General features: G+C 39.4%; 2 protein-coding genes and 2 long non-coding RNA genes across 4 annotated transcripts in view; 1 reads left to right on the top strand and 3 right to left on the bottom strand.

The window, feature by feature from the left end:
• Positions 1 to 702: 702 nt before the first annotated feature.
• On the top strand, positions 703 to 6511 carry LOC122660123. The gene is made up of 3 exons (XR_006332627.1): positions 703 to 838; positions 3373 to 3376; positions 6493 to 6511. It is a non-coding gene; the product is annotated as an uncharacterized LOC122660123 (long non-coding RNA).
• A 6695-nt stretch (positions 6512 to 13206) lies between these two features.
• Positions 13207 to 15061, bottom strand: LOC122659418 (zinc finger BED domain-containing protein RICESLEEPER 2-like). Its single transcript, XM_043854531.1, has 3 exons — positions 15022 to 15061; positions 13534 to 14132; positions 13207 to 13446 (listed from the first exon to the last, which is right to left on the bottom strand). Exons 1-3 carry the CDS (start codon positions 15059 to 15061, stop codon positions 13207 to 13209), a joined length of 879 nt encoding a protein of 292 aa, XP_043710466.1.
• A 1894-nt stretch (positions 15062 to 16955) lies between these two features.
• LOC122660119 (monooxygenase 1-like) overlaps positions 16956 to 27410 on the bottom strand; it is a 36156-nt gene continuing 25701 nt past the window's right edge. The window contains exon 6 of the mRNA XM_043855302.1: positions 16956 to 17539. Within this exon, the coding sequence (XP_043711237.1) occupies positions 16977 to 17539 (563 nt within the window). The 3' untranslated portion in view covers positions 16956 to 16976. The remainder of the gene's footprint in view (positions 17540 to 27410) is intronic.
• On the bottom strand, positions 21505 to 22010 carry LOC122660122. The gene is made up of 2 exons (XR_006332626.1): positions 21916 to 22010; positions 21505 to 21814 (listed from the first exon to the last, which is right to left on the bottom strand). It is a non-coding gene; the product is annotated as an uncharacterized LOC122660122 (long non-coding RNA).

Consider the following 27410-nt stretch of genomic DNA (forward strand, 5'->3'; position numbering starts at 1 on the left):
ATTTAGTGTGTATACTTATCTAAGTTGTACTGTCTCTAGGATGTCTATTCAGAATAGTCTATTTTCCACTGTCCCTGTCCTATCTAGTGATAACTATAAAAAAATAGAAAGAGGACCTGGATGTAATACTATGTCTGATGGAGTTGGACTTACCTTTTAGAGAGCCTAAGCCCATAGTTACAACCACTAGCACCACTGAGGAGAAATAGAAATTAGAAATATGAAAAACTGCTAATAGAAAGTGTGTCACCTTGATGAAAAGATCTATCCTTGAGAACATGAATGATAATGTGGAAGATATGAATACTACAACAAGAAGTCTGTAGGTTCCAAGTACATTGAGATAAAGTATCTCATGGTGAGAGAAAAGGTCAATGAGAGGCAGATTATTGTGGAGCACATTATGACTGACAACATGTTGGTAGATCCTTTGACAAAGGCATTGCCAGTGGGAGAGTTCAGGGAACATATTTCTTGTATGGGTGTTGTTGAGGCTTTTGACATGTTTGTCTAGTGGGAGTTCTGTATTGGTTTGCCTTTACTTTTATCTTTCAGACATCTATATGAACATAGTTATTTATTTATATATGTGTTGTATTGCTCATTGTTTTGCACATGTGTGACTTATTTTGATTCATTCATCTGATATATCAGTTATTGACAGCTTGCCAAAGTTATGGGCGGTTCGCCAAAGTTATATATGGTTTGCCAAAGTTTTACATTAACCCAAGGTTATGGCGGTTTGCCCAAGTATTGGTTAATATCAAAGAGTGTTCCTATAAGGTTGTTTAAGGCACTCTGATTTTATAATCAGATATAGGACCTAAATGAATTTTCAGTTTCATGGTTACACATCTCAAAGCGGTTTATTTGACAAGTGTGCCCTGTTCGTGATAACAGAAAGTTGTATACCGTATATTGAGGTATATCTTCTGCTGTTATTCAATATGGTATGTTGTTGAGTAAATCAAAGTTGTGACATATAAAGGTAGAGGGATTCCATGGCCACATCAATTGAGATGGACTCAGTAATTAATCTAGCTCAAGTGGAAGATTGTAAGTAATTTCCAAAGTTATGGGCTTAATTAATTACTTGGACTGGTTAATTGGTGGGGATCCTAATACTGGAGCTGGTTCAACCATGTCACCCAGTTCTATTTGGGATGGGCCAGCTCTAGCCCATTGTGGAAGTGGGTTAGGGACCTGGGACAGTATTTTTATAATTACTAATAAGGAGGGTCCCTGTACTCACGTCATTTACTTCCCTATTTCTCCCACAAGAAAAGGGTGCTCACTATGAAAACGGGAGATTGTAGAAGATCCCTTCAAGGTTTATTGGTCTAAGGTTGCGAAGGAGGAGATCAAATTGGATATTCTATTATTATTCCTCATCAATATACGAAGGTGAAAGGTACAATCAGTCCCCTTGTATTTCCATTACTGTTGTGTTCTAGGGTTCATATGGGTATGATTGTTCTAGGGTTTATCCTTGTTAAACCCAAAGGGATTGGATTAGTCTAAGAATTATTGCATCTTAATATTCCTGTTGATTAATAGAGGGCTAGAGGTTCTTTGTTTTGGGAATTTTCTGGAATGCTACTTCAAATATTGGTATTCCATCATCTCTGCCAGGTGTGTGTATTGAATACATTTTTGTGTTGTACGTTGTTGGTAACTGATGGTTCAATGCTCCCATTCCTTGTACTTTTTGTAGCAACTTTAATGGCATTTGGCTGGAAGTATGAGTGAAAAATATGTTGATCTTCACTGGTTATTTTCACTTACTTTAGTTCTAACCAAATTGACCCTAAGTATTGCATTTTTTCTTATGTTGCAGATGGAACGGTTAGATTGAGGATGAGTCAAGCAACTTGGTCAATGTAAGAATGCAATGTTAATGCCATGTACTTCTAAGTTGATATACTTGTGTAGTGTTTGTTGGTTCATCTTAATTTTCATTCTCCTTGGAAATGGTTAAAGAGGATATTGGCTTGGGAGAGTCTTCCCTGTGTGAACCTTTTGCTTTTGTATACAATTGAGAGTTTTTAGGTAGAGAGAAATTCACTTTTAAAGAACATTTCTAATTGTGCTTGACTGTTTTTCGTTGCAGCTGTGCTATTTCAGCTTATTGTCAAGGTATCTTGTTGCCCGAGTCCATTGTCACCAAGAGTTCCATTTCTCCAAGGTGTACATCTTTATTCATGTCGGGCTTCGCCTTTGGCTTAAATCCTCTGTCCTCTCAGGTTGGAGATTGTTGCATCAATTTAAGACCATACAATTGTTGTGCAAGCATGGTTGGTCCTTGGAATGAATATTTGCCACACACCCCCACCCCTAAAACGAAAAAACCCTCTATTATGTAAAGTCTTTATTTATACTAGGGCATTAGTGAAGTATGGTTTTAGAATTAAGTATTTATATATTGGCCGATAAGATACTTATTTTTCAAATAAATGTATCGATAGATACGAATTGATACAATTTGATACGCTTCCTGCCCTCCCGTTCCTACCCTTTCCATTGGGCACAGACGGTAGCTCTAGGAAAGCCAGAGGTGTGCCCAACCCTCTCCCTTACCTTTACTACCTTTTTCTATTGATAGGGAAGACAAGAAAGAACCATGCAAGTCGGCAACATAGACTAGGGGTGGAAACTAAAAACCCCCATTATCATTTAAAACAATACAATAGAAGTTGCTCTGAGGAAAATCCTTAAAAGTTGATTCCAGAAAAATCCTCTATATCTTGGGCCTACTTCAGATATGAGCCATATGTAATGCTTGATTCCCCTCTTATGGTGTGTGGAACTTGATCTTTCTAAACTTCCTTGTTGATGCTATTCATCAGAAATCTATAGTCTTTGAGTGAATGGCATACAAAAGTAAGCTATCCACTTCACTCTTTTTTGGTAGTGGTTATAATGTGAACATGTTACATTTCTTCCAAACTGTCCTATGAAGTTAGGCATTCACTTTTTAGTGTTCAGTGGTCCTACTGAATGGTGGGTGCTCTATTTAATGGAGCTTCTATTAGTTTCAGTAGTCGCCACTTTGCTGTTCAATGGTCCCATAACTATATCTTAACTCTTTATGACTCTTGGTGAACTCCTCTAGTACAAAACTATCATGTTTAAAATCCTAATTAGGCAACACCACCCAATGACACCAGTATTTGACTGGGTCATTTTCTCAAGCATGGAAACTTCACCTACAAAAACCCAATGAGAGTAATGTGCTTCAAGGGGACCAGTCTGGTATTGGGTGGAACCAATGGGAACCTTCCTAGCTAGACTAAGTGATAATTAAGTGGAAGTTCCAAATATAGGATCAACAGATACTCGATCATGGTTGTTTTATTTCCATTGCTGTTTAAGCTTCGTGTAGTAGTTTAAGTTTGGAGCAATAGAATTGGAATCCATCACGATGCAACTCCTTTTACTCACAATCAATGCAATAAGGCATATATACATGGTTTGTATTTTCTCTTAGTCATAAGACATATATACATGGAGTCCATCTCAGTTTTTTTCCTTGCTGTTTGTTTACAGGAGGGGATTGGATGAGGTTTATATTTTCTCGTAGTCATTTAAACTGTTTTTTCTTTATTTTCTTGAGTGGTTTCTGAATTCTAAAATGATAAATTTTATTGATGCCAAGTCCATAGATAAGCAGATGTAGCTCAAGGCCTATTATTTTTTTTTCCTCTCAGATGTATTGCTTGTTCTTTTGGAAGCTGAGATGTGCTAATCTGGTGGCTGAAGACTACCAAAGGAGTGATCTGGAATTGGATTTGTTTTGGGAATGGTGTATACTAAACCATAATTTAATTGAATGAATTTTCCTTGATTAAAAGAATGGACTATTACAAAATATATATAGAATAGAATTTACAAGTATAACACATCCTATGTTTGGTATGTACAATTGGTACATCCTTGATTGAATGATTTTGTGAAATTCTTGTCTAGAGTTGAGTGGAAGGATAGAACCAAATATTGGGTTCCCAAGTTTAGGAGGGAATCCAATATTTGGTAAATACGCCCCCTCAAGTGGAAGGTTTCGAGCATCGAAGCTTTAACTTGTCACGTAAGAATTGGAACCGGGCCATTGCTAAGGCCTTTGTGAGGATGTCTGCTAGTTGGTCCTTTGTGGAGATGAACTGGACGAGAAATTCACGACTGATGACACGATCCCTGACGAAATGAAAGTCAATTTCCACATGTTTGGTCCAGGCATGAAAGACTGGGTTGGCCGAGAGATAGGTGGCACCCATGTTGTCACACCAAAGTATCGGCGGGCCAGATAGAGTGATGCCAAGTTCGGTGAATAACGATTGGAGCCAGATTAATTCAGCAGCCGCATCTGCCAGGGCCTTGTATTCTGCTTCTGTAGAAAGCGTGCAATAGTACGCTATTTTCTTGATATCCATGAGATAAGGTTAGTCCCGAGAAAGATGGCGAATCTGCCTGTGGACTTTCTATCATCGTCGTAACCAGCCTAATCAGCATCACTAAAGGCTTGTAACCGGACATCAGAATGGCGGTTAATCAACAAGCCATGTGATTGGGTGCCTTTGAGATAACGGAGAATCCGCTTGACTATAACCCCCAATGAGTTTCAGTTGGGACATGCATGTATTGGTAGGCTTTATTAACCGCAAAGGATGCATCTGGGCGAGTCAAGGTCACATATTGAAGTGCCCCGACAATGGATCGATACAATGTCGGATCGGCCATAGGAGTACCAGAGGTGGCGGTAAGGGCCATAGTGGTTGACATTGGAGTTTGTAGGGGCTTACAATTAGTCATGCCGGCCCTTGTCAAAAAATCACCAATAAATTGAGACTGACAAAGAAGTAGGCCTTGACCATGGGGGAGAGCCTCAACCCCTAGAAAGAAATGCAATGGGCCTGAGTCCTTGATAGCAAATTCCTACACTAGTTGCTGGAGAAGAGTTGATATTTGGTCCTTGGAATTCCCAGTGACAACGATGTCATCAACATATATAAGAAACAAAATAGTGTTGGCAGCCTCTCGATATATGAATAAAGAGGGATCTGTCTGTGATGCCTTGAATCCAATTTTAAGCAAGAACTGGGAGAGGCATGTGAACCAAGCCTGTGGAGCTTGCTTAAGCCCATAGAGAGACTTCAATAATTTGCGGACATGGTTGGGTTTGATCGGGTCAACAAATCCGGGAGGCTGGGACACGTAAACCTCTTCTTGAAGTATGCGATGCAAGAAGGCATTATGGACATCTAGTTGGCGCATGACCCAACCATTTGAAACTGCAAGTGTGGTGGTGGGCTTAACAACCGGACTGAAAGTTTTAGTGTAATCAATGCCGGATTGTTGTTGGTAGCCCTTTGCCACAAGGCGAGCCTTATACCGCTTAAGAGAGCCATCTGCTTTCCTTTTGACTCGATACACCCATTTACAACCCACAATATTTTTAGATGGGCCAGGGGGTGGTACGAGATCCCAATGCCATTTTTTAAGAGAGCATTGAATTCTTCCATCATCGTCGTACGCCACTCCGAAACTTTGTTGGCTTGAGTGTAACAGGTGGGTTCAAGGGAGGGGTTTGTAGTGGTAGATTGAGCGGTGGGGATGGGAGTGGTGTGAAGGTATAGGTCGTGGATAGAGTGGGTACGCCACATTGGGGATGGTGTAGCGTTCGGCTGGGGTGGGGAGGGAAGGTTAGGACTGATTTGTTGAGGAGAGGGTGGGGTGGATGGAGTAGTGGCAATGGGAGAGTGTAAGGGTGGGTTGGGTGATGGTCGATTGGGTGGTGGTGGTAGCCTATTGGGAGAAATTGCCCATGGAGATGTTGGTAGAGGTGCCAATGATGAGGTTGAGGAGGAGGTGGTTTGTGAAGCGAAGGGAAACTCAGATTCATGAAACCTGACATGCCGGGCTATATAAATTTTATGTGTAGAGTGGTCAAGATAGATATAGCCGGTATGCGAGGTACTGTAACTAAGGAACACACATGGGGTAGACCAGTAGTCCATTTTGTGATTATTATATGGCCTTAAAAATGAAAATCATAAGCACCCGGATACCCGAAGAAAAGAATAATCGGGTGCTTTGTGAAATAATAGTTGAAATGGGGAAAGGTCCATTGAAGCCTTGGATGGCATTCGGTTGATTAGATAGACTGCCATGTCAAATGCATTGTGCCAATAGTACTGGGGAACCGAGCTATGGCCAAGGAGATAGAGGCCGGTCTCAACAATGTGGCGATGTCGCCTCTCAATAGAGCCTTGTTGCTCATGTGTATGGGGGGGGGCCAAAACTCTATGGCGAATACCCATTTAGTCAAAAAAGGAGGGGAGAGTGCGATACTCACCTCCCCAATCGGTTTGGATAGAGATAATTTTACGGGAAAATTGATGCTCAACTAAGGTTTGGAAATGACAAAAATTTTGAAAAACTTTGGATTTATGGGTCATTGGGTAAAACCATATGTACTTCAAAAAGTCATCAACAAAGATGACAAAATACCGATGGCTAGAAACCGAAGAGACCTGGCTGGGGCCCCAAACATCGATAAAAAATAGTTCAAGCGAAAATAAACTATGAGAGGGGGAAAGGGGTAAATGTCAATGACAAGATTTTCCTAATTGACATGCCTTGCAAAGGGGGGATAGGGATTTATTATTACAAGGCAATTTACTTATGCAAATCATGGGATGAAGTAAGTCTTTATAGGGATGACCCAGTCGGCTATGCCACCCATCCAATGTTGTTCCCGCAACAATATTGGCACTCATTTGAAAAGATGGCGGGGAGAAGACATACAACCCATCCTTACTCAGGTCGGATAGTAGAACCTCCTTAGTTGTCTAATCCTTCACAGGAAAGAGAGAGCGGTAAAACTCAAAATATGCATTGTTATCCTTGGCAAACTTTTGAACGGAAAGGAGGGGTTTGAAATACAGGGAACATGCAAGACATCATTTAAATAAAAGAAAATAAAAGATGAGGGAGAATTGATTGTGGCAGAACCGATATTAGAGATCGGCAGCCCCTTCCATTACCTACAAAAAGTTGCTCATTACCACCATAGGAGTCATAGGTTACGAGGGACTGAAGATCTGGCATAACATGGTGGGTTGCCCCATATCATGGTACCAGGTTAAGGCTACAGATAGAGGGTAAGAGGGGGTGGGGAGGAGAGGGTCGTGGTGCCATGGTAGGGAGGGGTGGGGAGTGGGGACGGGTGGTGGAGGAAGGGGTTGGGGGAGGTGTAATGGGCAGTAGGGGGTCCCCTTGGACGGTAGTAACAAGTGGCGTCAGAATGATTGTTCCGGCGATAGTGAGAGCATCATTGGCGGCCTTGTTCACGCCCTCTTGGAAAATGGCCAGAACCACTCCCCCATTGACCACGTGAACCCCCACGGCCATAAGAAGGGTGTTGGGTATCTGGGTTATCCTTCGATGTCAGATGGGCACTAGGATTAGTGGCATTGGTTGTCATGATGGAAGTCTAATGAAGGGAGGAGTTCTTCAAGAACTCATGACTGAGGAGCATTGAATGAAGCTCAATGAATGGCAGTGGTTCTGTCCTTGTTAGCAAAGAAGGAACAATGTCTTTGAGGTCCATCTTCAATGCCCCATAGGCATGAAGATTGAAATCAATAGAAGAGATGGGTTGTCCGGCGGCAACAAGTTCATCTGCCAAAGCCTTGAGGCAGCGAAGAAAGATAGAGTCACTTCCATCAGGGTTTTGCATAGCATCTTTGAGATTGATACGAAGGGCCACGAGCAGAGTTTGAGAAGTTGAGCCAAAGGCTGTTGTGAGAGCCTTCCAGATTTCATGGCTTGTGAGTTTACCAAGGACTAGTGGAACAACCTCCTTGGAGAGGGAAGCAATGAGGAGAGAACGAAGCAAGACGTCCTGTTGACGCCAAAGAGAGGCAGCAGTAGCATCCGAAGGGCATGGAAGAGATCCATCAACATAGCCATATAAGTTTTGCCCTTAAAGAAAGGGCTCCAGTTGAGTCTTCCAAAGGAGAAAGTTTGTGGGTGTGAGTTTGAGAGAGAGGAGATGATGAGTTGAAGTGGATGAAGGGGTGGAGAGAATGGTGGTGGGAGTGAGGGCATTGAGGGAGCCATTGGTTGGAGATTGATCTCCCATTGTGAAGGATGGAGAAAGAATGAAGGTAAGAGAGGGGAATGAAAGGGAAGTGGAGAACGTGGGAGGGGAGGTTGAGAAATGACAAGGAGAAAGAGAATCTGATTTTGAGGGAAGTAGAAAAGAAAGTGGGTGGGAGGATCGGATTTAGGAGAAATGACAAGAGAAGGGGGTGTAAGAGAATCTGATTTATAGGGAAAAAGAGAAGAAAGTGGGTGGGAGGAAGGATCAGATTTAGGCCTTGCCTAAATGTGGCTCATGATACCATACTAAACCATAATTTGATTGAATGAATTTTCCTTGATTGAAAGAACAGAATATTACAAAGTATATATAGAAGAGAGTTTACAAGTATAACACATCCTATGTTTGGTATGTACAATTGGTACATCCTTGATTGAATGATTTTGTAGATTCTTGTCTAGAGTTGAAGTGGAAGGATAAAACCAAATATTGGGTTCCCAAGTTTAGGAGGGAATCCAATATTTGGTCAATAGTGTACCACTGTGAGATGTTTCTTTTCATGTTGGCTTTGATTATGTGTACCGTTGTTTGGGATTGATGATTAGTAGTTGTCTAAGGTTGTTTGTGGCAGTGCCATTACCTTATTCGTAAAACTTGGTCTTAATTATGCATTAGCTACTGGTATTTTCCTTAATTTTCTGTATTTATACATTCATGAGGAAGTTTTTTTAGAAGTGTTAAGAAGTCTTTGGCTCATCAAACTGATTTGGTGCTTCTAACTGTGTTGTTTGAAAGTTTCCTCGTTATTTCTTTCTTATAGCTCTGAATTATTTAAATAATTTATACCATTCAATATTGCACTTGACGTGTCCTATCTTCCTAGGTTGGGAAATAGCTTATTTTGTGATTACTTTATAGTGGATGGGTCTTAGATATTTTTCCTATTGATGTGGATAAGGGAGGATCGAGCTACCATACTTTAGAATTCTGATTAATTTCAATGTAGAATGTCAGTTTAATTGTGTGCTACCTTTAAATAACTTGATCTTTTGCTCAGGACATGTGTAACCAAATTGTTTCTTGGGCTTTAAGTAGTAAGTTGGAGTCGGAATGATCGACCTTCATCCCCTCCAGTGGTCATACTGGTTTACTTTCCATTATTTAGCCTTTCTAAACTTGAAATTTTTGAATGGTATCCACAGATGATTCCACATTTCTGGTCTAGTACCTTTAAATAACTTGAATGCTAGTTTTTGAACTTTTTCTTCTCCATTTTTCCTCATCTCTCCTTTTTCTTAATTTGATAAATGCATGTGTAAAATCTATAGGGTCTATTCCCTGTGAAAGAGAATGGAGATCCATTGGAAGAGTTTTGCAAGACAAACCCGCCCAGCTGATGAGGAGTGCAAAGTCTATGAAGCTTAATTAATATATAACAGCGTAATTAGAGCAATGAGTTCTTAATTATGATTGTAGTCCTTTTTTAGAAGTGAATTGACAGCAATCCATTCTTATTTGGATGTGTGGTTAATTTTATTTTTTTTAAATGACAATGTATACTGATGTAATTACAGGTAATATATAATTGTGCAAAAGTAATTTATTTATTTTTGTTATTACATATATGACAACGGTTTTTTTAATACCGTCGCCCAAAATGCTAGCTATAAGTACGGCCTACGGTATATTTTTATTGTTATGACGGTTCATTGCGTTGCTAAAATACTATTTATGGCAACGGTTTATTTTTTTCCGTTGCTATAATATTATTTTTAGCAATGGTAAGTTATACAGTGTTGCCAAAAATACATTTTTAGGTAACTATATTATTTTTACCGTTGCATAATATATTTTTTCCCAACGTCACACCTTTTACTGTCGCCTATTGTTAGCTGCACCATTTATGGCAATGGTTATGGCAATGGGTTAGAAAATCGTCACACAGATTTTTAGCAACGGATTTTGTTTTTTAGCAACGGGAAAAAACCGTCGCCAAAAATGAGTTTTCTTGTAGTGGTAAGGTCCATCATTATCATCACATGGCTCTTCCTCTTCAATCGCTCGTCCACCTACGGTTTCAGGTTTTAAGGGCTCATTATATGAAATTTGTAAGGGGTGAGCTTTCGGGAAAAAGCTTAGCAAGTACACAATTTAATAACCATTCGAGTATTTCAAAATTAGAGACACAAATTAAGGAATAACAACAGTCAATAGAAGATCATAAACAAATGAGGTAATGCTATGCTCATGCTTTAAAATAATTTTCTCTCGAACATTTTCAAATAAATTTTTGGTGAACATGAAATATGACCCCATAACGTAATACGGCCTGTAACGTGATACAACCTTTAACTATTTCCAAGTTTCACCAATACCAACTCTTATGGCTACTAATATATATCCTTCAGGATTATGACATAGTGCCCTGCAACGTGGTACGGCCTGTAATGTAATACAGCCTTAAACAATATGTCTTTACGATTAGGTGTAAATCAATAATTTTTTTTTTAATCCAAATGTAGGAGAACATAATCCCCAACTCACAAAATAACATGCAGTGTAATTTCATAAAAATTCTCCCTTTAAACACATACATGAAAATGAATCACAACATTAATATTGCTATAGGAATTTAAATCATGACATATGATATTCACTATATAAAATTACTATGGTAAATAACCAAAAGATAGGTTCACCAAATCAATTGAATTGCGATTAGAATAGATCATAGGTTGGCTTAAGATGTATCCACTTAAAATCATAAGATCAGTATTTTGATAGGAATAGATCCTCATAAACCAAATCAAATAGACATAGTTTCATTGGAGGTCAAATCAAATAGAGCATAGATCATTGGAGAATAAATCAAATAGAGGATCAAAGGAATGAAGATTACAAGTATGGAATCATAAAGTGCACTGACAGATTTGTCGAAATAATCAATGTGTACTTCTCCTGAAATTTGAAATTTCCAGAATTCCTTACTCAACTTCAACTCAACTTTTGGTCCACTTAGAGGCGAAATTGGAAGATGTCTATTTTTGCAAAATTTGTATATTTCAGTGTCTATTGACTAACAAAGTTAGAATCAATCGATTTTGATCTGTATTGACTGAGTTATGGTCTTCGCAACAAGAAAAGGTCAAATCTGTACGGGATAGAATCAACTCACCATTTGCTTGAAAAATCACATTTCCTAACAAAGCTTTGAAAGTGCTCTAATGGAAGATGATGAGAACAATGCATCTACAGGTTTATTAAAGGAGGCGAGGTAATAATTATGATCCTTTTCTCTTCCTCTTCTCTTTTTCTTCCTTTCTTCTTTTCTTCTACTCTTTTCCTTCTTCCTTTTTCTTTTCCTTCCTTTCTCCTTTCTTTCTCTTCCACGATTTCTCTCACTCTCTCACGTTTTTTGCTAGGGAATATAGGAGCTTCCACTCCTATTTTTCCAGATTTAAAACTCTTTTGAATATTAGATCAAATCCTTTTATGATTCTTCTTAAAATCCTATTCAAATTTTGATTTATTTTCCTCCAATAGAATTATTTCAAAAGGAATCTTTGGCTTGGGGTTTTTAATTTAAAATCAGATTTGGTAGTTTTAATCTAACTTAACTTCCTTATTTTTGTAGGATTCTATTCCATGGAGATTTTCTCTATCCTTAGAGAAAAGATTCTCCTAGTGCTAAGTCTCCAATCAATGGGAGATTGCCACATCACTTCAATCCTCTTATTAAAAAAAAATCAAATAAAATCTATATAGTCTACATAAATCGTTTAAGAATAAATCTTTTAAAATAATGCTATTTTATTAAGTTATATTAATCAAATTATAATTTATTAAGTCCACAAATGTTAGGCCCATTCACATTAGAACTAGACCAGTTTAGGTTTAGCCCAAATAAGGTTAAGGTTTGTTTGGTTGTACTAATTAGAAATTAATGTATTATTCAAATAGTGAGCATTTATTAAATTATTTATTGATTTACTTATTAAATTATTTATTATGAAAATTTTCAAAAATACCCTTTTTAGTTTCTCTCTCCAAAAACCCTGAAAATGACTTTTTTACCCTTTTTGGTAAAACTTCCAAAATAACTCCTGGGAGCTAACCTTGACTATGTACGGACTTATTTCGGCCTAAAAACCAGTAAAATATTATTTTAGGTAAAAGTTCTAACCTCTGATTGGTTGTCTCAAGGCCAAAGTGCTCTCAGGGCTTTCTCAAAATTCCAATCATCCTTCTGTCACTTCTATAGGATATACATAATAGATAAAACTTTAAATTAATTCCCTTATTATTCCAGGATATTACACTTTATCTTCTTCTAAGAGTTTCAACTCAACAAAGATGAGCTTAGATGTTCCTGTCTCCACCCTTTAGAATGTTCTGCTCCAAAGATTTCAACACTTCCCTGTTATGCAAAGTGAATGTAAATTTTCTTGTTAATTTCTTAACTGCAATAAAAGATAAATAAAGAAATTGTAAGTTGGTACCTATACTGAACAAGCTAACCCTCCACAGGTATTATAAATTAGTTAGTCAATCCAATTAAGGTAAAAGCAAGAGAAAATCATGTTGGCAAGTTCAATGATATTATAGAAGGATCAAATGGGTTTGTAAAATGAAATTATAAGAAGGAAAGCTTGACCAGGAATCTACCAGAAATCAAAAGTTCTCCACTCCCTCCCCCTTCTCTTCATGCAATCATTGCTTCATGCCCTGCAAAAGGGAAACATTGCCTTCAGAAAATATATATGGAATTACAGAAATAGAAAATAAATGTAAGACAAGTAGTTCATAATATACCTAATCATTCAATAATGGTGGTGATGATGCCAGGAGTGTCACAAGGTGTAGGGGATGCTGCAAACACATCTCCCAAGGCTTTTGATAACTCTTCAATATCTATATCTGCATCCATTTCATCTTCATAAAAAAGTAAAAATTACTTAACACTCTAAAACTATCAATGTCCAAGTAATTTAATTTAAGATTAGAAAATAAAATATTACCTCCATAGTTCACATCATAGATCTAATCACGTAGGCATACGAAAGCCTCAACATTCTTTGGGAGCAATTTACTTCGGTATTTATCAATCACTCTAACCCAGCACTGAATGTAGACTCAGACGCAACCGTGGACACAAGAATTGCCAAAATACCACGGGCTAGCCAAGACAAATCAGGGTATTGGCCCTCACATCCCTTCCAATATATTAAAACATCATATTCCTCGGTTGATGGTTTTCTATCTTCTGCAAGGTATTGGTCCAATTCAGACTTCTCATCAGCTATAGGCTTCTTCCTGTTTGACCACTTAGTGAACGGATCCTCAACCTCCTCATAACCAGAAGTCAAAGACTACCACTGCTCTTTCGTCATGCTCTTGTATTCGCTATAAAGTCGGTGCACAGCTGATCTCACACGGTCAACAGACTCATCAATGAGTAATTTATCATCACCATGGATCTCCTCATATGCCCACTCAATAACTCCCAACTTATAGCAGGGATCAAAAACAACACCAACGGATAAAATCAATGAATATTTCACCCAATATTTATTGAATTTCTCTCTCATGGAAGATACCATCTCCAACATAAAATCTCTCTCAAACAAAGACCCATCATTTAAACGCATATAAATATGAACCACATTTACAAAATATAAATTGGAGGTTGGATTTTTTGAACCAGGTAACTGCTTCGTGATTTCCTCAAAAGGTTTCAAAAAGTTTGTAATTTTTTGAATCTTTGCCCACTCCTCCTCAGTAGGGAGATCTCTATAGTTTGACTCTAAGTTCTCAAAGTTGTCAAAAGCTTGACGACAGAACAAAACATCATCAAGCATCTGGAATGTTGAATTCCATCTTGTACTAACATCTCCATGTAAGCCCCTCTTGGTGTTCAAACCTATTTGCCCACAACTTTCTGCAAACCTCACCTTCCTTGCTTGAGAACTCTTTACAAATTTTACACTATCCCGTACCTTTTGAACTGCTTTATCAATCAGTTTGATACCATCTTACACAATGAGGTTCAAGATAAGTGCACAACAACGGATGTAAAAAAATTCCCCCTTACACACTAATGCATCCTTTGCATTCAAATTTGTTCTCAAATGAGAAACAAATACATCAGTTGCACTTGCATTATATACTTTACAATAAAACAATCTCCCTTCAATCCCCCCACTCAGTCAAAATCTTGTCAACTACCTCACAAATAGGTGCACCCATGTGTGGAGGAGTCAAGACTATAAATTTGATCAATCTCTTATGTAAAACCCATGACTTATCAATATAGTGGGCTGTAAGAGTCATATAACCATCATTGGAGATGGAGGTCCACAAATCAGTGGTCACTGAAACCCTCCCAGCAAAACTTTTGACTACCTCTCTGATGTTGTTCTTCTCCTTCTTATATACCGCAAAAGTGTATATCTACTAATGGGGTGGTGCTCAGGGTATATATATAACATCAATTTCCTAAATTCTTCATACTCTACAAATCTTAAAGGGAGTTCATTTTTGACAATTAGAGTCAAAATCATCTCACGAACAACTTCGGGGTCAATTTTAAATCACTCACATTTAACTTCTCACTAGATGATTGCAGAAACATTTGCTTTATGTCCAAGTTCTCACGTTTCAGACACCTTTTCATGTGATTATTCAAGCTAAAAATTCCATTTTTGTTAGGGTCAGCCAAGAATAATCACATTTAGTGCATTGAGCCCTAGACTTTCCATTAGGATAGTCTTTTGGATCTACTTATGTGAACAAATTGCTGGTCCAACAAAATGTTGTCCTAGCCTTGGGTTTTCTCTTAGGAAGGGAAGTAGTTTCCTTTTTAACCTCTATTGTTATCCCAGGCACAGACCCAGCCATAGGGGGATGTGGTACTAGACTACCATCATTTGACTCTTTCATCTCAATTTCAGATCTTTCCATTTTACCAATGAAGAGAAAATACAATATCTAAAGCACCTACAAATACAAAAAAATAGTAAACATATTAAAACAAACTCATATTTCAATCCATATTAGCATGCACGTATTAGAAACACAAATATAGTGAAGCATTTTATCATTTCTTAAACTGTATAATTTTGTATGTAATAAGATTATAAGAGCTTACAATTATAGTTTAATTTATTATAAATAGATAATGATAAAAAATTAGCAAAACAGAAACTGACAAAAGATTACAGAATCTAACTTAGTGGATTTTCAATATAAGTATTCTATAATACAAGGCCCTTATGTCAACACCAATAATACAAAGACACCAACTGACAAAGAATACTTTATTTTTTTGGTAAAGCTGACAAAAAATCCTTTAAATTTTGCACTTTCACAGGGGCCAACATGAATCTGAGATTCTGAGGAGACATCCCAAATGCCTCGTCATGCCTTAGATGGGTATGGGAAGATCAGAAAAAGTATTTTCGATATGGTCCCCATGCAAGAGAGACAGTAAAAGACACAGCCCATGGTCGAGAGAAACTCGAGAACCAAGACAGCAACCAAGCGCATTACCGAAAACATGATTGATAGCAAAAAAAATAGAATACTCAATACCAATAAACTTCTGAAAAAATGATTGATAATAATAGAATATTGATTTTACCTCTTGCAGTTAAGAATAAATAATTGTTATGGAACTCCACTGCAACTTTGAAACCACCCTGAGAGATGAGACCGTGAAGAAGACAAAGTGAAGTGAGCGATTGAATGTTAAGGGGAGGCAGCCGGTGGCGTAAAGACAAGGTAGAAACTTTGTAGTCGTGTTAACTGGTAAGTATGTAACTAAACTACTAAAGCCTCAAGGGTAAAAGGGAAAGGGATTAGCCAACGATTAGGGTAAAACGTAAAAGGAAAAAGGATTAGACACTTCTGGACTCTTGGATTCTATCCGGTTCCAATTCGGTTCAAAATGCGGTTAACCAAATGATTACCCGGTTTTGAACCGAACCGAACCGGATGTAGAACATGTGAAATCAGAATTGCACCATTTTCTGCGGTCCGATTCGGTTCGATTGTAAACAGTCGGTTTCGGTTTCGGTTTGACACCCTAAGTTTTGATGATCGTTGCGCATACAGTTTGATTCCTAGTTTTCAACACATTGGAGGTGACAGTTGTCAGCGGGAATACACAAGTTAGGTAATCTGCATTCGCAAGTCCCTATTTATATTGTTCTAGTGTTTGGTTAGTGTAGATAAGCCTAGACTATGATGTAATTGGGGGGATTTGATTACTATTGGTCTTTCATTGTAAACTCAGCAAGTTAGGGCTTGTCTAGGGTTTGGGATTGTAGTCCTTGCCTTTGTTGTGTCAAGGGTTGAAGCAGAATGGTCTCCCTGTGTCGTTGTTGCTGCTGAAATACACCACTTGGGATTGTTGTCCTTGCACTTGTGTATACAAGTGTCAAAGTAGGATAGGATGTTCCTGAGCTGTAACTTGCAGTTAAAATCACTAGTGAGAGTAAATGTTGAGGTCAGCTTGGCCATTACTCTATGGATGTAGGCACATCGCCGAACACGTTATATCATGTGTTATTGTGGTTGTATTATTATTGTTAGGATATTGGAGTGCTATGGTGATGACAGGATGAGTGTGCACTAATTGTAGAACTGACCACTTTGTGGTGACGAGGTGGAAGTGCATACAACAGTGTGTTTGGGTTTGTGTTGATTGATACCATGCCATCATTGTTGAGAATACCAAGGGTGAGTTATAACGTGTGTTGGGAATATTTTTGGAGAAAACTTTTGACCTTGATTCACCTCCCTCTCAGTGTCAACCTGGGAATTTCAAAACTAATACAAAAAAGGCCAGAAGCTTCTAAGTTAGCTATTGATGATCTTAAAGCTGGCCACAATCATAAAGGGAGTGGTTTGGAAAAATGGCGAAGAAGATTAAAACAAGAATGAAACTAAAAAATTTAGTGACCGGTGATGTGGTTTGCAATAGTGTACCAATGAGATAGGTCTGTGGAGCCAACCTCAGAATCCTCATCTTTCGCTCTTTAACGTATCGATCAATTGCTTTCTCAATTCTCTTCAACATTGCCTTTTCTTCTTCTTCTTGTTTCTTCCAATCCCAACTGCTCTTGTTACTTTCCATTGGGTTCACGACCATCTCTTGTGCAAAGCATCTCCCAAGCACAACTGCATCCTCTAGTGCTGCAGCACCACCTTGTCCGACGAATGGTCCCATGACATGCATTGCATCTCCAGCCACTGTGACGGTTCCTTTCCTAAAGCTCTCTAGTAGTATGTCCCATGGTGCTCGATACCTCAAGCTAACCAGTAATAGTGAGTCAAGGTCACAATTCTTTATTACTTCTGGAATTTCTGCTGGATAATCCTTGATTAATTCCATAGTTGAATCTCTAAGGAGCTTCGGTTCTTTCGAAACCATTGTATCTGTGTAGAAAATTCATCATTATATCTATCATATGGACTAACTCATTTACTGCCACATGGCAAATAGTGAAGCGTTATGCGTCACTAGGGATAATTATTTGTAGGCAAATATACTAATAATAGTTTGTGTTACCTTGAGGAGTCCGTGATCGAGTCACAAACCAATAAATCAGCTTATCATCGATTGGTATTCTTCCCACCAGTATATGGTCTCCCCTTATTCGAACGAACTCATTGCCGAAGCCATGCCCGTTTGGGTAATTTGTGAAACCTACCACTCCAGACAGATTAAAACGCTTCGTTGGTTTCAACTTTAACCAATCTTCCACCGCTGAATTTACTCCATCACAACCTATTACAACCTGTGTAAATAATAAATGTGAATCATCATCGTCCATCATTAGTATACATACATACATACATACATACAACCAAAGAAATGATATGGAGTTTTACCTTGGCCTTGATGGTAGTTCCATCCTGCAGATAAAGACTGGTATGAGAAGAATTAATAGGATCAAATTCCATTTTAACTATTTGGCATCCGAAGCGTATCGTTCCGAAAGGCAAATTCTCAGCCATGATTTCGATGAGATCATTCCTTTTGAGGCATCGGATTTCTACATTCCTTTAAAAGAGAAAAAAAAAAAAAAAAAATAGTATATGTTTGTCAAGTACCAAATCTGAAGTCCATATTTACTGAATCAACATAAATTGGAAATTTAAGGAACTTACCTGAATGATATCTCTTGTTGTGTACCATTGGAGAGGCTAATATCTCGACTCCTGCAAAAGTATGTATATAATTAATGGGGGAGGGTTTCTCGCCAGTATAAGAAGGAAGCTGCACACTACACCAATGAGGGCTTGGAGAATGGTATCATTAGGATTCACATGGTCGGAATAGGAGAGAGAGTGTCAATATGAACTATATTGTTTATTATTATGTGAGAAGTATGTATTGAAATTTGCACATCCATGATTATATTAGGGAAAAAAAAGATTGCCAAGTTGCGTGGCACCTATACCTAAACACAGGAAAGGTGAAATGTTCGTCTCGACCCCATGAAATGAAAATTTCTACCCCTATTATTGGATGCCCCACACATGTTCTCATAGACCTACAAGGAGATGGATGAAAACATGATTGTTGGGTTCAGTAATTTTCCTCTAAAAATTGAAAATGGTTGCAATTTATAAATTCATAATAAAACAAAGGGCAAGAGATCACTTTCTGGTTGTATAGCTAGCGTCTGAACCAGTAGGAGGACCAATGAGAGCCCACTTAGAGGGATCAGCGTGAATATATTTTTTTTTATTTCATTAGGGGGCTGAAGGTAATTTCAGGCAGTCTTGTATCTAGGCATAGGAACCATGCGACCGGTTGAAGCATAGATGGACTCAATTGAAATTAATAGATGAAAATGTGAAGAGAGATATATCATATATGGTAAAAGGACTTACATAATTAGGGGAATAGATTTGAGCCTGAGGTGATGGCCAACTCCAAGCTGATCCAGGGCACGCCATCCATTTGGTTGGATTGCGATTCCTCCTCCTTCTGTCCTCAGAGATTCCGCCTTCTCTATCACTGTGGTCCTAATCCCCTTCCTAATCATACATCATTAGTAATCAATAATCAATATCCCATACTTCATATATTCATTTATTTCATTCATACAATTAAGTTAAATCCAATATATAAAGTTAGGGAAAGAGAATATCACTCGGTTGCGTAACACACACTTTCCTAGTGCCTTGACACAGGGGCGTGCGAAATGACAGCCACACCCGGTTCTAGGGGTGCGAAGATCATTTCACACGCCCCTGTCTCAGGGTGTAGGGGCAAAGTTCTTTTTTTCTTCCTAGAGTTAATATTAAGCAGACCAAAGTCCAGGATTACTTCTAATTCTGAACTCTATTGCATCGGCACACACATACACACGCGAGTGCAAGTGCAAGCGCAAAAGCAAGCGCACACGCACACGCACACACACACAAAAGGGTATGTACCTGTGAAGAGCATGGGCAGTGGTGAGGCCGCAGATTCCTCCTCCGACAATTACGATCGGCTTTTCCTCCTCTGACATTGATGATCACTCCTCGTATCTCTCTCTCTCTCTCTTTTTCTCAGAGTTCTCAAACGCTTAAAACTTATAGGTGGATGAGTGTGCAGTCTTCTTATTTATACACTTTTAAGTATAGAAAGCATTGATATATAGTGGTGATCCATTACGGAAAACAGATATGGGGTAATTACTGTCACACCCCTGTACTAAACCTATATTTACTCAAAAGTTTTCTATTGAGAATTTCTTTTCTGATATATTAGTGCTGCTTGTTGCTTTATTAGAACGTTGGATGGTTGCAATCAAGTGGCGGGTCAAATCTCATTTGGTGTACATTCCTCCAACGGTTGACTCTTACAACAAAAACAATGATTTAAACCTCAAGGGGTTAGCGCAGCTGGCTTGGAGGGGACATGAGACTCCGCCTCAGGAAGCGAGGTCTCGTGATCAAACCTTCACCGCTGCATAATTTCTTGGGGCCACCCGCCTGAGGCTCACTAGGGCCCAGAAACTCCGAAAAGTGGAAATTCCGCCTCCGAGATGTCAGCACGCATTCTCATTTGTTGCAACATCGACATGGCCTGCCCTTGCGCTCTCCACAAAATATGCTCTCCCATTAAAATAAAGGGTTTTTTTATAATTACCACCCCAAAATCTTTCATATTTACTATTATCCCCCCAAAAACTTTGAAACAACTGTTACCCTCCACTGTTGCATACTAATAACTAACTGGCCCCCACCGTTATAGACCCGTAACGGAGGGGGTTAGTCGTGCGAGTGTACCATTGTCACGGATTTTTTAAGACCAAAATGCCCTTTTGGGGTGGTGATTGTAAAAAACTCCCACCCCATCACCATCCCTTCTCCTCCTCCTCCTTCTCCTTCTTCGTCTCCTTCTTCTTCTTCCTGCTCACATTAACTGTACGAACCTCCAAGGGTGGCCTTCTTCTCCTTCTTCTTCTTCCATCCCATCACCGTCCCTTCTCCTCCTCCTCCTCCTCCTTCTCCTTCTTCTTTTCCTTCTTCTTCTTCTGTAATAGCCAATCAGCACAAACCTCCCGCCAGCAGTCAACTACTTTCAGGGGGTGAGAGCCATTGTTGTAACCTTGCTGTAATATAATTGATTCTTCTGTTAAATTGATAGAAGTACTCTGTAACTCAAAATTATCATTTGATTCAAATTGTAGGAACTCGTTCAAACACAACTACTTTATCCAATTGAGAGAATACATAAACTCTTGACCTGATAAAACTCTGGGAGAAGTCCATAGTTGAGATTGTAGAGGGGTCTCCCCACTAAAGGTGAGATTGAAGGACTACTAAAACTGATTGTTGAATTGGAGTCCATAGTCGAAACTGATTGTCCCCAATGCTCCTGTCTCCTCAGTTTCTCAGGCAGTGGAAGCTTAACATATATAGGATACCAAAATCATCTCAAATATTCAACTCACTCACCCTTTTATTCCTAATCTACATTCGCTTCCAAGCAAACAAATATTTTGACAGTGATAATGCACTCTGAAGAATTGCTGAGAGTCAAAGATTGTCATAAAAATTACATATTACTCTGGAGAATCTCTCTCTCTCTCTCTCGCTCTACTTGGGGGGATCATTCTACAGAAACTCTTCTATAGTCGAAGGAAATTCAAGCCCTTTAAGACCATCAGCATCTTGTGAGGCACAAGCAGCTTTGCCCAGAAGCAAGTAAACTAAACTCAATGGTTCGCTCATGTCGTCCCCACCATCATTTAACAAGTACTTAATCCATCCATCCAATCTCTCCATTTCTTTCTCACATTTGGGTCCCTTCACCCCAGCAATCTTTGAATAAAACCCACCATGACAAAAGCATGACCCAGAAGTTCCAGTAACAAATCTCTTCTCTCCTTCTTTTCCATCGTCTTCTTCCAATCTTAACTCCGACAAACCCAGAAATTCGATTAACTGCTCAATATTGTTGTCTTCGGCCTCATCGACAGTCTGATTTTGTTGTTTAATGTCCAGTTGTGATGGCTCCTTCTGGGTCGGAGGGAAATCAAGGGACTGCGAGAGGAAATCTTGAGGAGGATCGCTGTCTTGGAGATTCGAGCTGTTGTTGGTATGATCACAGTTGAGAAAAATGGGGGAACCCAGATGATCTGTTGATGATGAAGAACAGTGATTGATTAAGTGCGATGAATCTTCTGATTTCAATCTCTTCTCAACCTGTTCAGATATATCATAGAGTTAGCAGATTAAGAAATTTGATTAGAATATAACAAAAATAGATAGAACGGTAGGTGGTTAGAGGTTTTGTGGTCAGCTACCTGTTTAAGAGAGGAGAAGAAACCACTGTGGAGTGAAGGTGGTCGCATCTGTGAATCAGATTTAAAGCTTCAGCCTTCAGCAAATACCAGCAACAATTATTTATCCAAAAAAAAAAAAAAAGCAACAGAACCACGATGGAGAAGGGACGGTGATAGGATGGAAGAAGAAGAAGGAGAAGAAGGAGGAGGAGGAGGAGAAGGGAAGGTGATGGGGTGGGAGTTTTTTACAATTACCACCCCAAAAGGGCATTTTGGTCTTAAAAAACCCATGACAATGGCACACTCTCACGACTAATCCCCTCCGTTACGGGTCTGTAATGGTGGGGGCCAGTTAGTTATTAGTATGCAACAGGGGAGGGTAACAATTGTTTCAAAGTTTGTAGGGGGGTATTAGTAAATATGAAAGATTTTGGGGTGATAATTATAAAAAAACCCTAAAATAACAAACAAAAATAAATTGGACTCCGACTATGTTTGGTTAAGCAACTTTCCTCCCTTTCTCTAGGTTAGAAAATGGCCTTCTTCAACCAACAAGTTTACCTAAGAAGAAAAAAAAAAAAAACCCAACAATTGACGCGATTCGGTGTATACCGCACTAGTTGCATCATTGTCTCAAGTGCGAAGATTAAAATAATAATAATAATAATAAAAAAGGGAAATTTATGTTTACCACCCTTGTGGTTTCAAACTATTACGTCTACCATCCCTAAAATTTGATCAGTTTCAAAAATCTCCCTTGTATTTTGAAACATTCTTATAATCGTACCTCAATCATTAAATTAGAACAGTTAAGTGATGATGTCATCGCCTAAGTTTAACATAAATATCCATAATACCCTTAATAGCACTTCATTCCATATTTATCCCATTTGGGATGAAGTGTTATTACATTTTTACCTCCACTAGAGATTAAACTTCATCTTTTCAAAACTGAAGAAAACACAAACCTCCATCGCCGACCTCGCCATCACAATCACCGACCGCCATCATTATTCCCCTCACACTCCGAGTAACTATGTCGATTCAGGTAGATGAGCAGTTCAAACCCGCTGAGGAAGAGTGGCCACTTACCTCGTGAGGAGATCCCTCTTAATCAATTTATCTTTTCTCCAATTTTCAACCTTTTCCATTTTCTTATACGCCAAAAGCAGTCAAAAATTTTCTCACATTAAGGAAGTTTTCGTTTTGGAACTCACAAGTCAGAAGCAACAACACAAGCACAATCACAAACGTTTCCCCACTTGAACAACTACTCTCCCGGCCCTCCGATCCCTTCCTCTCTCTTTTTTTTTTTTTGCTCTCCTCGAAATCAGCCACGAAGGAACCCCTCCTCAGGTCTGACCCATTAATAAAGCTCTCACACAGCCACAACTCCTCAACTCTCTCTGTGTGTTTTCAATTGCATTTGAAATGCGATTTTTAAGAATGATAGCTGGAATACTTGGGTCTCTGAAAGACGATGCTCACGATGCTCACGATGAAGAAGAAGATTCAGATAAGCATCATAATCGTTAAAACCCGTCGACCCACCAAAGGGTTTAGACGTTTAGTGTTCAGGCTTTACTTGCCGTCGATAGAGCTTACTTGGGTCCCGTTCTTACCCCCTTTAATCTCAGCGATGGCGGAGTTCAGGTTTTTGTAGGGATTTAATAACCCCAATCAATCAATCACATGCCCATATAAATTTGGAATGCATCAATAATTAAGGGAGAACAAGACAAACCCTTTTGATTGATAACTGAAATCGATCCCCAAGCTTTTCCTCCGCTTAGCCTTCCACAGCCTTTCACTTTTGCTCTCCCGTGAGTTGGAATTCAAATTAGCAAGTGACGGCTGTGGGGACCTTAGGGTTGAATATATAATATTCTCCCTAACCCTAATCACACTCCCACAATGTGTAAGATCAGTTATACCCTTACTTAACCTGGAGTGAATTATTTTTATTTACCATATGGGCTCAATGAAGATAACATATATTAATAAAGCCCAATAACCCAACAATCTCTCACTTGGGCAAAATTAATACACGTATCTTTATTGGAATTGGCCAGAGTCCCAATTTCATTCAAAATTACTTTGGTTCTATTAATATCCACTTGTGTCGAACGACAATAGAAGATATGCCTCAACATACGGTATACAACTTTCTGTCATCAAGGCCACAAAAGATCTATTAACTCGAACCGCTTTGGGTATATGTAACAAGGAAATCAAGAGCATAACAAGTGATCAGCAAGTAAGTGCTCATTTCCTTGTAGGTCCTCTACCTTGAACATCTTCACAAGTAGTACACTTTGATATTGACTCATACTTGGGCTAAACCGCCACAAACTTCGAGTCAACACCATACTTTGGCTTACCGCCCAAGGCTTATCCGCCAATTTTAAAACTTGGGCTAAATACTGCCTATGGCTAATTGCCATTTTTGAAATCCTTGGCTAAATACCGCCTATGGCTAACCGTCATTTTGTAAGACATGTCATACAAGAATAAGTAATGAACCATAACCAGTAAATGTATTAAGATGGCAAAAGAATACAAAACCATTAGTTAAATAAAAGAGCTCAAATAATAGCCAAGGGAAAACAGACTCCCACTAAATAAGCATATCAAAAGACTCTGCTAGTCTCATACAAGTAACATGACCCCTGAAAACTCCCACTGAAAGAGCCTTGGTGAGAGGATCAACCACCATCTTCTCAGTAGGAATGTGTGCAACATCAACTTCTCCCTCAGTCACTTTCTCCCCGACCAGAAGATGTTTTATTTCAATGTGCTTTGAGCTGTTGGACTTCTTGTTGTTCTTTGAGAAAATGGCTGCAGAGTTGTTGTCACACCAGAGCTGCAAAGGTTTGGAGATGGAGTCAACAACCCTCAGTTCTGTAATGAAATTTCTCAGCCATACAGCCTGCTTAATCGCCTCTAACAATGCCACAAACTCCGCCTGGATGGTGGATGAAGCAATAATAGTCTGCTTGACCCTTTTCCATGAAACTGCACCTCCACCCATCAAGAAGACATATCCAGAGGTTGACTTCATGTTATCAGTACAACCAATGAAATCTGAATCTGAGTACCCGACCACCTCAAGTCTCTCATCTCTTCTATAGACGAGCTTGAAATCCCTGGTCCTCAATAAGTACCGCATTACCTTCTTAGCAGCAGTCCAATGAGCCAAACCAGCATCAGATTGGAACTTACCAAGTACGCTAACTACAAAGGCGATGTCAGGTCGAGTACACACCTGTGCATACATCAAGCTTCCAACGACTAAAGCATAAGACTTGTCCTTCATAGAATCTCTCTCAAGGTTATTCTTCAGGCACTGCTGCTTGTTCAACTTATCCCCTTTGCTGATAGGTGTATCATTCCCTGAACATTGGGACATGTTGAATCTCTTCAAAATTCTATCAATGTAAGCCCTTTGTGACAAACCAATTAAGAAGACCTCTCTTTCTATCTCGACTTATCTTGATGCCAAGTACATAGGTGCTCTCACCCATGTCCTTCATCTCAAAGTTACTGGACAGAAACAACTTGGTTTCCCGAAGTAAACCAAGATCACTGCTAGCAAGTAGAATACCATCAACATAAAGTACCAAGAAAATGAACTTGCCCCTGGTAGCCTTCATGTAAATGCAATTGTCAATTGCATTCTCAACAAAACCGAAAGAGGTCACTATCTGATCGAACTTCAAGTACCACTGTCTCAAAGCCTGTTTCAATCCATACAGTGATTTTTTCAGTTTGCAAACTTGATGCTCCTTCCCTTTCTCTTCGAAACCCTCGGACTGACGCATATAAACCTGCTCAGCCAAATCCCCATTTAGAAAAGTCGTCTTCACATCCATCTGATGTAGCTCAAGGTCAAAGTGTGCTACTATAGCCATGATGATTCTGAATGAGTCTTTTGAAGATACAGGGGAGAAGGTCTCCTTGAAGTCAATCCCCTCTCTATGGGTGAAGCCCTTTGCCACAAGTCTGGCCTTGTAGCGTTCTATGTTTCCCTGAGAATCAGTCTTGGTCTTGAAGACCCATTTTGATGCAATGGCTTTGTAGTCCTGTGGAATCTCCACCAACTCCCAAACACCATTGTTGTGCATGGATTGTAAGTCTTCCTTCATAGCTTTCACCCATTTATCAGACTCCCTGCTATTAATTGCCTGCAGAAAAGTAGTAAGATCCTCCTCCTTACTGATATCGAACTCACACTCATTCAGATATGTGACATAATCTGAGTGAATGGTAGACTTGCGAGTCCTGGTAGATCTCCTCAAAGGCTCAGGGTCCGTAGCAGTAACCGTGTTGGCTGGTATCAAATCATCACACTCAGGGAGTGGCACATCCACAACTGTAGTGGTAGGGACAACAAGATCTGTTAGCACATCCACATCAACATCCATGTGAGAATCACCGTCTTCAATCAATAAGGGCCTGCTCGACTCCGGTGCCACACTGGATGTTCTAATCTGTCCTTCATCAAACCTTAAGATTTGGGGTACAGAGAGACCTCCTTCTGACTCAAGAAACTTGGCATGGGTGATCTCCACTATTCTATTCAGCTGCACCTGGGCAATAGAATCTGTAGCCCTTAAATCTTTCTGGGTACCCAACAAAATAACAGCTCACAGTTTTTGAGTCCCAGACTTTCTGCTGTGGATTGAAGATTCTGGCCTCAGCAAGGCAACCCTAGACTCGAAGATGCCTAAGGCTAGGCTTCTTACCTATCCAGAGTTCATAGGGAGTCTTGCTTACTGACTTACTTGGCACTCTGTTGAGAATGTAGGCCACAGTTTTGAATGCTTCTCCCCATAAAGACTCTGGAAGACTGGTGTTACTGACCATGGTTCACACCATGTCTTTCAGAGTACGATTCCTCCTCTCTACTACACCATTTTGTTGTGGTGTGCCTGGCATGGAGTACTGTGGAGCTATCCCCTGCTCCTGTAGATACTTGGCAAAGGGTCCAAGTAGTTATCCTGTATCACTGGCTCTTCCATAATATTCACCACCCCTATCAGACCTGACAGATTTTATCTTTCTACTATGGAAGATTTCCACTTCAGCCTTGAAGATCATAAAAGTGTTCAACGCATTTGCTTTCTCAGCAAGCAAGAAAATATAATCGTATCAGGACCAGTCATCTATGAAAGTAATAAAGTAACGCTGGCCTCCAAGTGCTGGAGTTGGGAAAGGTCCGCATATGCCTGTGTGGATGAGATCTAGGGCCTCACTGTGACGAAATGCATCCTTCTTGGTAGAAGAAGTCATCTTCCCCTTTATACAGTCAACACATATTTCCATGTCTTGGAAATCCATCTCATCTAGTACCTTCTCCTTGACCAACCTATCTATTCTCTTTCTAGAGATATGGCCCAACCTTCTGTGCCAGAGTATAGGAGACTTCTCATCCACTAGTTGGCGTTTGGTGCCAACATTCAAAACCCAAGAGAAAACACAGTTCAGTCTATACAAACCATCAGAACTATAGCCAG

The sequence above is a fragment of the Telopea speciosissima genome, chromosome 4, assembly GCF_018873765.1.
Source record: "Telopea speciosissima isolate NSW1024214 ecotype Mountain lineage chromosome 4, Tspe_v1, whole genome shotgun sequence".
NCBI lineage: Eukaryota > Viridiplantae > Streptophyta > Magnoliopsida > Proteales > Proteaceae > Telopea > Telopea speciosissima.